The 16084-nt window shown below is 47.2% G+C and overlaps 1 protein-coding gene across 3 annotated transcripts in view; it reads right to left on the minus strand.

Moving 5' to 3' along the window:
- Positions 1 to 2831: 2831 nt before the first annotated feature.
- The window catches only part of LPAR4 (lysophosphatidic acid receptor 4), a 14711-nt gene continuing 1458 nt past the window's right edge, over positions 2832 to 16084 (minus strand). Inside the window, exons 1-2 of one of the 3 annotated variants that reach the window (XM_027663255.1) lie at positions 10996 to 11706; positions 3623 to 6411 (exon numbers count right to left, since the gene is read on the minus strand). In XM_027663255.1, the coding sequence (XP_027519056.1) occupies positions 5212 to 6258 (1047 nt within the window). In that variant the 5' untranslated portion in view covers positions 6259 to 6411; positions 10996 to 11706 and the 3' untranslated portion in view covers positions 3623 to 5211. Of the gene's footprint in view, positions 6412 to 10995; positions 11707 to 16084 lie in introns of those variants that run through there. The other 2 variants (XM_027663253.1, XM_027663254.1) reach the window with 2 other exon arrangements.

Consider the following 16084-nt stretch of genomic DNA (forward strand, 5'->3'; position numbering starts at 1 on the left):
TGCTTTGTGTAACAGGATATGGTGAGAACTGTCCCTTCTCAGATGCTGCTTCCTTGATAACTGCAAAGGATGTTCTTAGTACTTTTTATTCTTTGCCAAGGGCATGTTGCTCTATCAGCAGAAGGTGTTCTGAGAGCAGGGGTGCAAACCCAAACAGGTTCAGACAACTAAATAAAAATGGAGCATGAGTCAGGCTCTTGGAGTAAGGAAGGTGATTGTCTGCTGGGGGATGTCAGAAGGCTGCACAGTGTGAATGATGTGTGCAGTGGGTTCAGTTCTATATTAAACAGTGAAATAGTGTTTTTTCAGTCTGGGTAACTCTGATTTGAACCACAGATATGCTGCCTTGGTGCTGAGCTTCAAGGATGAGATGGCTTTGAGGTGCTGGTGTTATCAGCCAGGGAGTTGTTCAGGGGTTGTATTTGAGACTTCACAGGGGAATGAAAATCCCTTCCCCACACCCCTGCCCTCTGTTCTGAGAGAAGGGCTCTGTGATGCACCAACCTGAGCTGCAGAGGTGGCTTAAAGGTCCCTGTTGTCCTCCCCCCATGGCCACCCTCCCTTCAGGGGTGCCAGAACAACCAGGGATTGGTATCTTGGGGGTTGTGACTCTCAGGAACATGTCAGAGGGTGAGCACCCAGCTCGTGCCCAGATTGGGCTCTGGGGTGAGCTCGAGGTCAGCATTCAGAACTAAAACTTACAGCTTTCCTGGTATTAGGGGGAAACAAGGCTTGGGCTGCTAATCTTGTGAGGAAAAACTATGGCTCTTTCTTAAATTAATGCTGAGCAACATAATCTGCTTAGTGAAGTGAGGGGGGCTTTGTCCCTGTTCCTAAATCCTGCCCAGAGAACTCTTTGCATCCTGTGCTGGGGGACACAGCAGAGCTTTGGGGTCACCCCGTGCTGAGGGTCCTGGGGTTCCAGCAGGTCACTCCAAAAGCCACTTTCACTGGACCTGCTGCTGTCCCTGTTCTGAGAGGGGAAATCCCTGCCTGTTTGGCAGCAAATCCACCCTCTGGGAATGACATGGAGCGTTACTGGGGAATCCTAAGGGACACTGGCCTTTGGGAAGGTCATCAGAGATGTTGTATCATCTCCTCAGTGTGCTGGATCCCATGTTCCTTCACCAGCTGCTTGTCAGAGCCCTCTCTGGGTCCTACAGGTTTTTGCTGAGTCTCACTCCATCATCCAGCCCAGGGAGAGCTGCCTAAAATGTCCCAGGGATAGGTTTAGAGGGACTTAAAGGCTGAATCCACATAGCAGGTCTGCAGTGAGCGAGATGAGGAGGAGCAGACAGGAGCCTTTTGTCCTTACTTTCATAAGTGGCTTGTGCTGCCCCTTTGCCCTTGGTTTTGTGGACACGCCCTGAAAGTTTGCAGTGACTGTACAAAGCTGGTGGAGTTGATGCTGTCCCAGGAGCTCTTGGCACCTTTCACCTGGTGTGGAGCCCCTGGTGTCACTCAGAGGAACTCGTGGTGGATGGATGCCGTGGGAAGGGCTGGGCAGTGGGAACAGGGAGATGGCTGGGAGCAAGGAAATCCAGGATTTATGTTGTATGTTTAACAGCTGAGCATTGCTGGGTCCTGTCTCAGCTTCAGCTAACGGCATCAGCTTCTAATTAATTGGATTTTTGTTTTTAAACTCATGATTGTGGCATCTGCCTTTGCTGACAACAGCCCTTTGTCAGGGCAGGAGGAACACTCAGCTGCCCCTTGGCCAGAAAAACTCTGAATCTACTTTTCTACCACCCTCTCCTCCCAGCTTGGCTTTCCTGACATCTGAAAAATTACTTTTCCTCTCTCTGAATGCATAACTGGTTATTTATACACAAACCATGGAGTGTTTACTCCGTGTACCTGACCTAGAAAAAAAAAGATCAGTCAAGACCTCTCCCACCAGATGTGTCAGTCAACATGTGATCTCCATATAATTTATAAGGTCTTAAATTACAAAATAATGGCTCTTTTCAGTTAGCATTTGGCACATGATGATAGTGTTACATTTTATGTGAGAATATCAACCACAGCTCTTGCCCCATAAAACTGCAAACAGAAATTTGTAACCATTGGCACTGGTTTGGCTTCAAAAAAGACACCCATTATACTGGGATTACAGTCCAGCCATGGATATAGAGGCTGGAGCTTGTCCAGTCCCACAGAATTTCCCCCCCTCCCTCTTTTAACATTTCCTTAACAAGTCCAGACAGTGGTTTCTAGGCTGGATTTTTCTCTCTTCCCTTGGATTTAACTAGAGGAAGGTCTGTGGAGAACACAGTGAGCACAAGGTCTTGCAGGACTCTTGCAAATGAATCTGCAGCCACCACGTGTGAGAACAGTCCTGTCCCACAAAGCTCCCAAACCCCACAGAATTCAGGAATCTCATCTGGCTGCTGCTTGCCTGCAAGTAGGAAGAAGCAGCTTTAAAATCAGATTTACAAGGTGACAGTTGGATGTTGCTCACTGAGACCAGGCTGTGTGTAAACAGGTCCCTCATCTCTCTGTAAAACTGAATTAATCAGGGGTTTGCCTTGGAGAAGAACCTTTATTCATGTATCATATATTTTTCTTGCAAATAGGGAGATGGGTTTTTAGACACGTCGGGGGAATTGTTGGGGTGACCAGTGCAGGGCCAGGAGTTGGACTTCCATGATCCTGGTGGGTCCCTTCCAACTCAGGATTCTGTGATTCTAAATGCACTCTCAATTTTTAGTGAATCCTTCTCACTCTCATTCCTTCTCTCACCCACCCCCAAACAACAGGGCTTGTTAGTGAATTCTTTCCACCCTCATTCCTTCTCCCATCCCTAAAAACGCAGCTCTTGTCTCATTAAACACGATTTTAACAACCATTTATTGGTGGGGTGGTGGAAGAGGGTGTCCCATCTCTCACCCAGTTTGGGATGTGTCAGAGTTGTCGGTGGCTCCACAACCCTCCTCTTCTCCCAGGGTGAAGGATGGTTTGGGGTGAAGGATGGTTTGGGGTGAAGGATGGTTTGCTGCACATGGAACACCCTCCCAGGATGGAAACCTGAAAAATCCCTCTGGCCTCACTCTGCCTTTTGATGTGAAGTCACAGAAGCAGCTCCTCTGCAGTGCAGACACTTTGTGGGGAGTGTTGGAACGGGCTCACCAGCCAAAGGAAATATGGATTTGAAAAATCCCCCTGAAGGGTTTGGGTCTGGTAGGAAAGGGACAGGGCACTGCCTGACACTTTGCCTTGGTTAAATGGCAAATATTGCTGCTTCTTAAAGTCCAGTTCCTCCTTCTGCTTGAGGCAAACCCTTCCCAGCTGCTGAGAAATTCCCTTGTCCTGCCACATCGACCTCATCCACCAACTTGGGTGAAAGATCTTTCCTTGTTTTCACATTTTTCTGCTTCAAAGTACTCATCTGAGGGTTTAATATGCAGCAAAACCCTCCCCAGCCAGTCTTTGCTGGAAACTTGTGTGCAAGTTTTCAGCAAATCTCACTGTAACTTGGAACTGAGAGATGTGTAATGATACAGAATATTTTGGCTGCTCTCACACTCTCTCTATACAAGGAGTTGATCAAACACTGTTTCTCCAGTAAGAGCCAATAAGTGACACTTCAGGGCTGAAATAGGATTGTTTCTGGGGTCTGTCAGCCTTGGTAAGCAACTGACTTCTTTATTCAAAGTGAATGCAGTGCTAAATAAATATTCCCTTCAAAGCATTAACATATTTTACAGCTGAATTCTTTTCACACTTAAACCTCTGTAGCTTTGAGTAGTGATCACATTGGACGTGCAGCTCTCACATCTCACGAGGCTTCAGCACAGACACTTAAAACACAGTTGAGTGGAAAACATCTGTTCAATTAATACTTAGTCTTTCTTTTTTTTGGCAGCATAGTCTTAGAAGTAGCTTTATGCTGTCCTGTGGAAAAGGTCGATTGCTGATCTAATAAGCTGTAACTTTATACTTTGTCCAATTTAAATTGTTTTCCCCATTTGTGCATCTCATACTTAAGAATGAATCAGCCTGTGTAGGTCAGCAGAGCTTCAGCTATGAACCAATAGCTGGAGAAATGAACCATCTGATCAAATGGAATGACTGCAGACAGTTAACTTTCTGTATTTTTCTGACATCTATAAAAGGAAATGGAATATATGAATTGGAAAACAAGACAATGTTGCTGTAACCAACTAAGAAAAGAGTGCAGCAAATTGATTTACTGTTTTTGGGGAGTTACTTTGAGCCCTTTTAATTAACTGACTGTGTAGCAAAACCGATTAAGCAACCACTCACAAGATTTTCTCCTATTTGGCTGCTCTGACACCAGTTGTCCATAATCCAGTGAGGTCACTGCTCCGTGGTCCTTCAGCTGCTCTTGGTTTCCACACAAGAGCTTTGCCCTTGGAAGAATTCTGGGGTTCAGGCCCTTTTCCAGCTGACTTTGTATAGCCCAGCCCTTCTCAGAAATAATCATATATAATCCCCTGAATACAAAACCCCAGGTGCAACAGAACTTTTCACTCTTTCCTTCTCCCTTGAGGTGGCATTTAAATTTAAAATAAATTAAAAGGCAGCTTAATCTTGCAAAAATGAAACTTATTTCAACACTGCATTATTAATTATGTTTTCTCTTATTACTTTTCTCTTCTGTCACCAAGCAACTCTTCTGCCTACTTTCAAAACAGTTATTTACACTTCAAACTTCTCCACACAGTAAATTCCTGTCTCTAGGAAAACCAGGCTGCACACTCTTGCAGTGGAATAAGGAAAAGCCACAAGCTTTTATTATGCCTTTTTAAGCAAACATACATATTGTGTGAAGTTACTGAGTTAACATACGATGATGCATCTCCAGAAGCCAGGAAATATTGGCAGGAATCTCCAGGAAAATGAAATTTTCTATTTCCCAACCGGTCCCCACGTCAACTGCCGGGGGAGAAGAATGCCAAATGTCGGCATTTTGGGATTCGAGTTGTTCTGTTTCCTCCTCGGTTGGTGCACGTGTTGTTGCCTATCCACGGTCTCCAGAGGGAGACCCATTGGGATTTTTGTATTTCGTGTTCAGCCGTTGAGTCCGACGGGACCATCCCTGGGTGAGGGTTTGTCTGGGGGTGCAGTCGTCCCCCAGCAGCTTTTCTTCATCGACACCACGTGTGAACCCACTGTTGTGGAGCAGCCCTCCCACACGGGGTGTCAATCAAGAGTTAATGGGGGATAACTCCATGTGTAAACATCTCTCTAGAAATGGGATTCAGAGGTGGGGTCTCCCCCGTTGGTGATGGCCTGGTCACTCAGCTCGTCCTGCGGCGCCGGCAGCGCCGTCTTTGTCAGAGGTGTCTCTGTCTTGAAAAGAGAATCCATTTTGATCTGGGTTTTTATGTTGAACGACTTCTGGAAGGACTCTGATGTGAAGTAGTAGATGAAGGGGTCGAAGCAGCAGTTCAGGGTCGCGATGCACAAGGTGATGGGGTACATGGTCCGTGCAAACCTCTCCAGGGAGCAGTTGGCGATGGCCTGGGACCGGACCAGGGCGTAGAGGAACAGGATGGAGTTGTAGGGCACGAAGCACACGACAAAAATGGCCACGTGCACAACGATCATCTTCAGTACTTTCTCTTTGTTTGTCCCAATCTGGGACAAGGTGGCGGGTTTCCGCAGAGTCCGGAGAACTAACGAGGAGCACGTGAGGTTGAGGAGCAAGGGAATGATGAACCCCACCACCTCAATAAATATGGTGATCTTGGACAGGTAGGTTTTCCAGATACGTTTGGAGAAACCCTCAAAACAGGTCGTGCTGGTGTTGGAAACGTTGGTGGTGGAGAACAGCGAAGCTGAAATCCCACCGCTGAGGACCAGAATCCAGACCCCAGCACAGACTATGGCAGAGTTCCTCCTGGTCCTGATGGTGCGGGAGCGGAACGGGTACACGATGGCGAGGAACCGGTCGACGCTGATGCAGGTGAGGAACAACATGCTCCCGTAGATGTTGGTGAGAAAGGCCGTGCCAGAAATCTTGCACAGGCTGTCTCCGAAGGGCCAGTGCCTGTTGAAGTTGTAGAAGATTTTAAAGGGCAAGGTGAACACGAAGAGCAGGTCGGACACCGCCAGGTTGGTCATGAAGATGGCGGTCTCGCTCCTCATCCTCATGCGGAAGCAGAAGACGAAGAGGGAGGCACAGTTTGTGATCAGGCCAAGGATGAAAACCACGCTGTACACGGCTCCATACAGGTTGTACTTGAAGGAATCATCTGTCAGACAGGTATGATTGTTGCTGTGGTTTCCCATGCCAAGTTTGGGATGTGCTTCCAAAGGCCTTCAAAGTCTACTGCAGGGACATCCATAAAATAAGGCCGTGAGCTCGTCCCTTCCCGAAGGAACGCATTCCAGGGAGGCTGATGGACACTCTGCTACCACGGCTCCATCATGGATCCTTTCATCCTAAAGGAGAGAGAGAGTTGCCATCAGTCATCCCAGGTAGTTGTGCAGGAGAACACGTTCTCTTCCCTTCCCAAATTAATGGACGTGCAAACCAGACCAGGAATTAATTTTACGGGAGGCCTTTACAGATTCCACTGTTATTGGGATTTTTTGAAATCACTTGCTGCACTCAGCCTTTCCTTTCCTTTCATCCCTCATCCTCCTACTGGAAGGAGAGTGATCCCTAATTCCAGCTTGCTGCTTAGAAACATATTTATTTAAAATCTGGGCTGGAATTGGCCCAGTGTGTTTGGAAAAAAATTGAATTGTGGACTCACAATATTGCCCAATCAAACAGTCTGAAATATTCACCTAAACTTGCAAAAAGAGATGAAAGAAGCTGAAAATTTTAGTGTTTGCTTTAAAAACTGAGAGGAAAGTTCTGTGGATTTTCAGCATTTTCTGAAGCAAAAATATTAAAAGAAAACCCCAAACCTACGATAACCAAGAGCTGCTTTGCCTTTTTTCTACTTGAAAGTGGGAGCATCCTTACACATGTTTTTCAAAGTGAAAAATTGCCATGTTGTGCCTCAGAAATGTTTCTCAAAAACACTTCCCAAAGTCGTGTTTGCCACTTCTGGAAATTGCTGCCCTTTTTTATTTTCCTTAAAAACATCTGCAGAAATGGTATTACTTCCAAAAGGACTCTTTTTGCAAGGATAAAATGCTTCCCAAAAAGGGATTCCTTAACGTGTACTGACAGCTGCCTTTCTTTTTCACTCTTTCTCGAGGTTTGGAACCTGAAATTCGGGAAATCTCGTGTTGTAAACCTTTGTCCCAGCTCAGCAGGCTTTAGAGATACGTAGGGTTGATGTAACCACATTGTTTGTTAGAAAAAAAGTGCTCTCTGAACTGTCTTGATCTTCCCTTCTTGCTATTCTAAGTACTTTTAATGCCTGTGAGCATAAACCCTTGGAAAGTCTCCCTGGTTGGAGCAGGAAGGGTTTGTGAGCTGAGGGAGGGTCTGGGAGTTGGATCGTGGGCACGGCACATCTTGGAAACGTGGAGCAAAGCTGGGTCACTGAGGGAGAGACCTTTGCCTTGTAAACCACAGCCAACTAAATACTAAACAAAGTTTGTAATCTCCTTGTAATCTAAGAAACCTCTTAATAGCTACAACTCTGAGTGACTTAGAGCCAAAACCCTTGTGAGGAGCAGGATCCTCTCCTGACAGCGCAGTTTCGACAGCAAACGTGTCACTGAGTTGTGCTAAAGGTTGAAATGGCAACATATAAACAAATAAACTGGGGGAGAAAGCATGGATTTGGGACAATTTGGGATGCAAATGGTCAAAATCAGATGCTTTCCATGTGTGTTCCTCCCAGGAGAGCTCAGGCTGACTGTTGTTGCATTCGAGCTGGCAGTGGATCAGCTGGTGGGATGTCAAGTGCTGGGGAAGGTGGAACAGCCACAGCTTTGCCAGGTGGAAGGTGCCAGTTCTGCCCTCACCCGGGGATGCCTGGAGAACCACAGGCTTCCCAAAACCAGTGCTGTGACCCAGAGATGAGGCAGCACCTCATCTTCACACCCTGTAGGTTAGCTGGACATAAAGCCAAGCAGCAGGAAGGGAGGGTGAGCAGATCTCCCTTCCCAGCTGGCTTTCAAGTGACCTGAACCTTTGGACACCCAAAAAGATGAGTTGGAGCCCTGTGGGAGGGTTGGACTCAAAGGAGGTCTTTTCCCAGCTGAAGGATTCCCTGGCTCTCTGCAGGCTGGGGAGGGAAGGGGTGCTTTGGGTGGCTTTGCTGTGCCCTGAGCTCCAGAACAGCCCGTGGCTCTTGGAGATGTCTCTGTGCACACATTGCATCCCCCTGAGTCAATTCTTCCTTCCTTCTGATTTCATTTTGAGTTGCACACTTGTGATGATGTCCAGCACTAGCAGATGATCAGACCAAGGACAGATCTGTCTTTGGTTGATGTTGACAGTGTGGCAATGGCAGAGGAGAGCAATCCCACCCTGGGGCTTTTTCTACAGCAGGGACTTCACTGTGCAGCTTCACAAGGACAGGTAGGGAGTAAACTGTTCCTTGCACCCCTTTGGCTTGTGCTCATCTAGGAGTTTTTCCTACTAAATTCACGACCAAATGAGCTTTGTTGTGAAGCAGCCTAAAAAAAAATCAAACATTTAAATTATGGGAAGTATAGCAGTAAAATCTCAAATGTGCACTTTCTTTGGATCTGTGGCAGTCTAAATAAGGAAAGGTCTTGCCTGAAAGTTAAAATGCCTTTAAGCAAGAACTTATTGGATTGAAAAGTGCACATGAGCTCCAACAGGAATAGCTATGCTTTGGCTTAACCCTCAGCCTAAAGCATTAAATTCTTGGCTTGTACCTCCCCTTCAGTACAGAGCTGCCTGTTATCTCCATCAGGAACACTTTTTGTTTATGCTGAAATGTGACTCCTGTAAGTGTGTGAAAACCAGGTGTGCCAGACTCTCCTGGTCCAGGCTTCACATCTGGGTCCTGGCTGGGGAGGTTTGAGAGGGACTGGGTGTTCTTTGAAGCCTCACATAGATGGAAACCCCGCCTTCCAATCTGTCCAGGGCTTTGGCAGCTCCTCAAGACACAGCCTGGCACAGCAGGTTTGAAACTCTCCCCTTTCCCACTGGCAAAGTGCTCCTTGCCTGACCCAGCTGCTCCTCACACAGGAGAAAAGATGCTGCCTCACTTTAATCTTTGCTCCCTGCTCTGCACCAGACAACCTCAAGGTCTTATCCCAGTTTTTTCTAGTGGGTAATCTCTGGGAATTGCCTGCCAGCAATTGTCTAGTTAACTTATGGGCTTTAAAATACAGCCTGGCTTGTTTACCTATGGAACCCTGAGGGGTTGAAACAAGCTGACAAGTGGCTTTGAAACCCAGCCATGTGCTTTAAATTCTGTAGTATGACTCTACAGATTGAGTTTTTGGAGTGTAAAATTCACTTTCCTCCCTTTTCACCAGGGATTAAAGCAGTAGGATGCTCCTCATGGACACCACGGGCACCACTGCTATTGTCTTGCTGGGAAAGAGTAAAGCAATATATTTTAAAAAAGCTGAATTAAGTAAATATAAAGAAGACCACTTTACCACTCTGTATTTCAGGCAGGGCAAAGCTTTAAATCCTATACTTAAACTGGGAGGACAGTAAAGGAGGGGAGGGATGTGTTTAGAATAAATAGCCTTTTCATTGTGATAATATTCAGAATATTCTCTCTCATATCAGGGATAGTACAAGCAAACCTACAGCAACCATCACTTACTCATGTCACCCTGTTATTCAGAGTTATTGTTCAGCAGAGTAGCTCCAGGATTTGCTCCCACTTGCCCTTCATTGTAGAAATATCCCATCCTCCATGTACTGGAAAGAAAGGAAAACTTGTCCCTGTGACTTCCTATGGTGCCTGAGTATCCTGTTTACAATTCTTGTGTTTCCTCCTCCTGGCACCCCAAGAAACCTTCCAAACAGCCACACTGCAGCTTGACTCAGATCAACAACTATCTGTGAGAACAGAAATTACTGCAGGTAAAAATGAAACTCTGTAATTCCATTGAGCCCATTCCCACAGATCCCATTCTCCACATGTCCAGCAAACTGAGGTCAGGAAAAACAGGGTGAAGGTCAGGACTGACATTTTCTGCATCACCACATTTTCTTTTTCTCCTGTGAGATGTCAGATGAGTGGAACTTTATCAGTGTGAATCTCCAGGACATCCTGTGTGTTCATTTAAATAACTAAACACTGCAAAGCCTCTTCTTGTGAGGTTGCTACAGCCCTGATGTGAAAACCTTCCAAATCTCAGGGACCTCTGGCCAGATTATCACTGTGTGAGCTCAGGTCATCTCTTAAATCTTGAGAAACAGAGGGTTTATAGGTACAGAAGCCAAAACCTGACGGATTCCATGTGGGGATATTGGGAATTTGGGGGTTTCTCTGGGGTTGGTCCCCAAGTGTCTCAAGGTCATGGCACCACTTGTGTTGCCTCAGCCCCTGACCTTGGCAATAAACAGGTATTTTCCTGGGGCACAGCATGTGCTTTGTGCCTTCTCTTGACAAGAACTACATTCACTGGAGAGTTTGCCCTTCCCTGGTACTGACCCCGTTGCTACAATCAGTGTGGGATGTGTAACTCACTCCCACCACCGAGCCCAGGTTACGGCTTTGCAACCACAAACTCACTCCTGCAACTTCTTGGGGCTTATTTCCCTCCTTCAGTCCACTTCAGTTAAGTAGAAGGCTCAAAAAAAAGGGTTTTGTTGGGGGGGATGTTTGATTTTTTGGAAGATTTTTGCAGAGATGATAATTTTGTATAAGGCTGTAGGACTCGAGTTCTTCCAGGCAGGAGAACCATAAGAAAGCGAGATAAACTGCAACTGTTTGAGTAGGTAAAATGGAAGCTGTGTGATGAAAAAGAAACTTTTTCTACCTGAAAAATTATTTGTAACTCAGTTCCTGCAGTGGGATCTCCACTGACTCGTACTTTTGCTTTTTGATAAAAGTTTCATTTGACGTTTTTGGTTGTAGAGAACTCCAAGAGAATCAACTGAAAATGGTTATAAGGACAAACCTCTAGTTTGGGGCAATTTGGTGTCTGATCTTCCCCTGTTTGAGGCTGTCAGGGTAGTAACTGGTTCTGTGCAGCTCTGTTGTCCCAGTGTGGGCTTATGGAAAACTGGACCAGCCCGAGCAAGTGATGCTGGATCCGGACAAATGTCTGGGGATGGGAAATAGTTTGGGACACCAGTTTTTGGGCTTGGCTCTTAAACCGACCAGTCTGTGAGCTCTCCATCCTCCCCAGAGCCTCCCGTAGTTTCCCAGTCACCTCCCCTGGTGTGGTGGGAGCAGGGAAAGGGTGGGATTGCAGGGTGGGAAGCAGAGCAGCTGCCTGTAAACAAAGCTCTATTGACCATCCGAAGCGATGGGAAGGAGAGAAACGCTTTAATCTCTTTCATTTCCTAATCCCAAGTGAAGTATTCGAGAACAGTAGGACAGGAGCAGACAGAAGTGTGACTTTGAAGTCCGGGGAAGGTTTGTGGAGCTTCAAAGAGCCTTTCTTGCCCGGTTTATCGAGTGAATGCCCGGCCGGTGTGCTGGGGAAAGGGGACGTTTTCGGGTGATTAGCATAAAAGACAAGGCAGGAAGGCTCTTATTCATGGCTTTGACACTTATTGTGCTGAGGTCCTTCAGTGCCATCGGTCCCGACACTCCCCGGGATCTGCTGTGGGTGGAACAAGGTCTCCTGTACCTGCTGGGAAGGTGGAACTGTGAGTTACTCGCTTCAGTCAGGATTCACCAGCTGCTTTTCAAATGCTCTTTGATAGAAAAAAAGCCCCAAAACACGGGAACCCCGAGGCGTCTCCTTTCATTCAGCCACCACGGGAGAGCCCCGGGACCCGCTGGGATGAGGTGGGAGAGCACCGGCCGCTCCCTTCTCCTGGGGTGGTTTTGGCTCCTGGGGGACCTCACACACCCTCCAAGTTCAGCACAACCTTCTGTTGTGAACGAACTGCAGCAGGACCCCAATTTAACTCTCCTCCAGGATGGAGCAGGGAGGAGGAAACCTGAGCCTCTCCCGGAGCGAACCCTAAAGGCGCTTTGCTTTTTTTCTTTCCTTTTTTCTTTTTTGGTTTTTAATTGCTCAGCACCGCCGTTGTCTCCTCACTGTCCTCTGAGACTTACAAAGCATTTCCTGCTCGTGGTGCCTTCTCTGGGCTGTATCTGTTTTGTATTGAGCTAATTAAAATGTTTCCTTCAGAAGAGAATAGTGAACTGCCTTACCCCACATTCAGCCACTGATCCTCAGGGCATGACTCTCTTTTTGTTTTCACTGAGAATGTCTCTCTCCATTTACATCACCCCTTTAACCCTTGACGGGCTCGGCTTTCCCCATCCACTGCAGCTTCCAGAGGGGGGCTGGTCCACAGCCCCGAAATGATGGAACTCACCCCAAACTTCCCAGCAAAGTTTACATTATTTTTGCTTTGTCCCTGTGGATGGAGGGCAGCAGGAATGCTGCTTGTTCTGACCCCCAGGGCTCTCACCGAGGGGGGATTGCTGTACAATGGCATGGCTTGATTCACTGGAGAAGATTTAGATGCAAAGAAAAGCTGATGAACTGATGAAAAGCAGAGTTACTCTGTCTGACCAGGTCGTTTTCACCCAGGAATAATGTTTGTGGTGGAGGTTGCCGTGTCTTTGATGTCGCCCTGTTTATTTACAAAGCGTGGTTAAGAAAAAAACATAAAAAATAAGCGAGTCTTGTTTCCCCGAACCACTGGGGACTCCAACAACAGGCCAGGGTTTATTTGCTTACAGTTCCAAAGGCTTTCCAGTCAGGGGCCTGCCCAACAAGCTTCCTTTCTTCGCTTTCCCTGACACAATTTCCAGTGGTTCCTTGGTGATTGCTTTGGCTTTTTGGCTCCTTGGTGCCTTTTCTCAGCCACATGAAACCCTCCTTTCACCCGGCCTTGTCCGACCCACTGGGATCCTCTGCAGCCCTTTTGCTGAAGCAGGAGAGATGAACTTTCACCTCTTTATCCCAAATTTATGGGCCTTTTTTCCCCTTCCCTGCATCCATTAGCACCAACAAGCTGCTAGCCCAGCAGCACAAACACCTATTTCACCTTGGCCAGCTGAGCTGGGTGTGAGGGGCTGTGCTTGGTTTTCTTGGGGGTGCTGGGGACAGTCTTTCCATGGGGCTGGACACGATCTCTGTTTAGGACCTCGAGGGATCTGTGCCCTGCATTTATTGACCGCAGAGTTGATAAAATAGGGGTTTATTCTCTTAAATTGGTTTATTCTGTGGGGAAAAGGGAAGGTTTGAGACTCATAAAATGGTTTGTGTTGGAAAGGGATCTTAAAGCTCATCCAGTGCCACCCCCTGCCATGGGCAGGGACACCTTCCACCAGCCCAGGCTGCTCCAAGCCCCGTCCAACTTGGCCTTGGACAGAACTCCCTCTGACAGAGCATGGATGTGGCATCACCAGCCTTGGTTTCATCTGCTCCATGGTCTGTCCTTGCACCCTGGAGATCCCCAATCTCTTCCTGGAGCTGCTGGATTCCCTGTTCCCCTCGGGACACGTTCCTCAGCAAGGAATTTGGAGCATGACTGGGGTTTCCATGTCATCTCCCTCACCTCACCTGTGTGGAAAAGCATTCAGGTCCTGAAAAATATCCTGTGGTGTCTGATGGAAGGGTATGTGAGGGAGCACAGGGAGAACTACAGACAGGGAATTTGCACTAAAGTGTTAAAATAAGTAAGAAATGACTCCACACTGCAAAAATATCAAATCCCAACCAACAATAGATGTTTGAGCAGTGAAGTTTCTTAGAAATCAGATTGCTAACCATGAGTTGAGAGCAGGGGAGTGACATTTTGTGTAAGGGATGGATGCTGTTTTTACTGCTAAATATGGTGATTTCCACTTGCAAAGCACAGGCTGGGGTGGAAGAGGGCGCCTTATCTGCAGGTTCAAGACATGAAAATGGGAATATTATTAGCTGAAAATATGAGATGTGATGTGGCTGTCTGTTCACAGCCATAACAGGGGCTCCAAGTACGATGAGATCGTGTTTGGTCCAGAGAAAGAACCTGCTCTGCTGCCAGCACCCACCTTTGTCTCGGGGCTCAGGGACTGATGAATGTCCCTTAATTCCACTTGCCAGGATAAAGAGACTCCTTTTTTTGCAAACCCAACCCATTACAAATAATTCAGCAAACTTTCCTGCAGCTGGGGTCAGCTAAGGCTGGGTTGGCTCTGGAGCTGGGTGGATCTTTACCCCCTTTTATGGGGCTGAACTGGGAAGCTGGTGCAGGAGGAAGCCTTGCAGAGCCACTGTCTGCTCTGGGAATAAAGAACTCCTCTTTTCAGGGAGAGAATTTCCCTTTTGTGAAAGGTGGTGGCTCCTCTTCCCTGAGACTAAATCGGATCCTTATTTAGGGAGGAGGAGCAGAGTGAGCCTCTGCACACACACTTGACCTGGAAAGACCTCCTGAGGGTGGCTGTGTGCTCCAGGAGCCAACCCAACCCATCCCAGGCTGTGATGAGATGGCTCACCGTGTCTTGTTTGGGATCCTGGAGCACTGTGAGCCACCAGGCTGGGACCACCACACCCTCCACCAACACTCAGACACCAGGAAAGAGCCCCAGATCCCAAAAATGCTTTAAGCAGAGTCAGGGACAGCTGGCACAACTGGATCCTGGACACTGGAATCAATCTCCATGGCTGCAATGGCCATGATCCAAGTGCCAAGGCAGCACCAGCAGAACAGAATCCAAATTGCTTTGCCACGAACCCTCCCACAGGGCACCCTTTCCTGGGGATCTGACCCAAGGTCTGGCTCAAATTCCCTCAATTCCTGCCCTGGTGCTCCAGCCATGAGGTCACAGCTGGAGGGGGGAACCATCTTACAGCTGGGAGTGCATCCTCTCCCTGCACAGGGAATGTTTCCATCCCAGCTCCTCAGGAGTCTGAGCTGCAGGTTTGCACGTTTTGTGCCTCCTTAGGATGGTCTTAATGAGAGTTGAGGGGACTTGAGGAGCTACTTGTGTCTGTGCAGAGCTCCCCAGTCCAGGATTTGAAAGGCACTGATTTTTATCAACCGAGGAGGATTCTCATTTTCAGTCATTTAGAAATGTGTGCTCAGCCTCCCCTCCCACCCCTTCCTCCCTCCATCTCATGTGTTTCAGAATTTTCTTTTAAAATCCAGAGGCTTTGAACCCCCCAAAGCATCAAGGTTTCCTGCTTGGTTTGTTTTCAGCTTTGGGAATCCTCCTAAGGGAAAGAAGATGGAAAAGTGCTCTGAGGGGGGAATATCCTTATCACTGAGCTGTGAACTTTGCACTTCCCATCCTCTGGATTTTACTGTTCTGCTCATGTAGGGCAGCAATACAAAAACCACACACGACTGTCTCCTCTCAAACAAAGATTAGGGAATGTCATTAAAATCCTAAACTTTTCCTGCAAATTCTTCTGCAGTGGGCTTATATTGTGTTAAATCCCCTTTCTTCTAAACAGCTGAACTTTAAATCATGTGCTCATCATTCATTTTGCTTCTGGCACCAGTTTTTCTATCTGCTTAGAGCTGTATTTGATTTTTTCTCATTGAATTTTGCAGCTTAAAAGGAGTAGATTTTAGCCATAAATGAAAGCCAAAGTGATACTTTTTTTTTTTTTTCAGTTTTTCAGTCTAAAAATTTATAACTTAATTCCTAATTTTAACATAGCTCACAGGAACCAGCTCTCCATTACATGAAGCTGAAAACATCTATCACTGTAAGCTGAAAGTCTATGCTTATGCCACATTTGCATACCACCCCTTTTTTAAGCTTCAAGTGTCTTTATGATACTGAGTTCAAGTACAAAAGAAAGCTGGAACCAAGGGCTATTTTTCTCAAACACAAAAGAAGCAACAGCACAGAAAAATCCTTAACTTGTCATCTGCGGTGCCACAGCGAGGGTGACAGGGGGAGTGGTAACGATGCCCCTGCCAGGCTGGGGAGCAGCTCACACAGCGACTACTTCCCAAAACTTGGAGCTCATCTTTCCCCCTTTGAGCAGACCCGGCCGCCCTTCCCGTCCCAGCCGCAGGGAGAGATCTGCCAGCGCAGGACAAACCTCGCTAATCCCGGCTCCAGGACAAACCTCGCTAATC

This window comes from Corapipo altera, unplaced genomic scaffold (genome assembly GCF_003945725.1).
Source record: "Corapipo altera isolate COAL_440 unplaced genomic scaffold, ASM394572v1 107b, whole genome shotgun sequence".
Classification (NCBI taxonomy): domain Eukaryota; kingdom Metazoa; phylum Chordata; class Aves; order Passeriformes; family Pipridae; genus Corapipo; species Corapipo altera.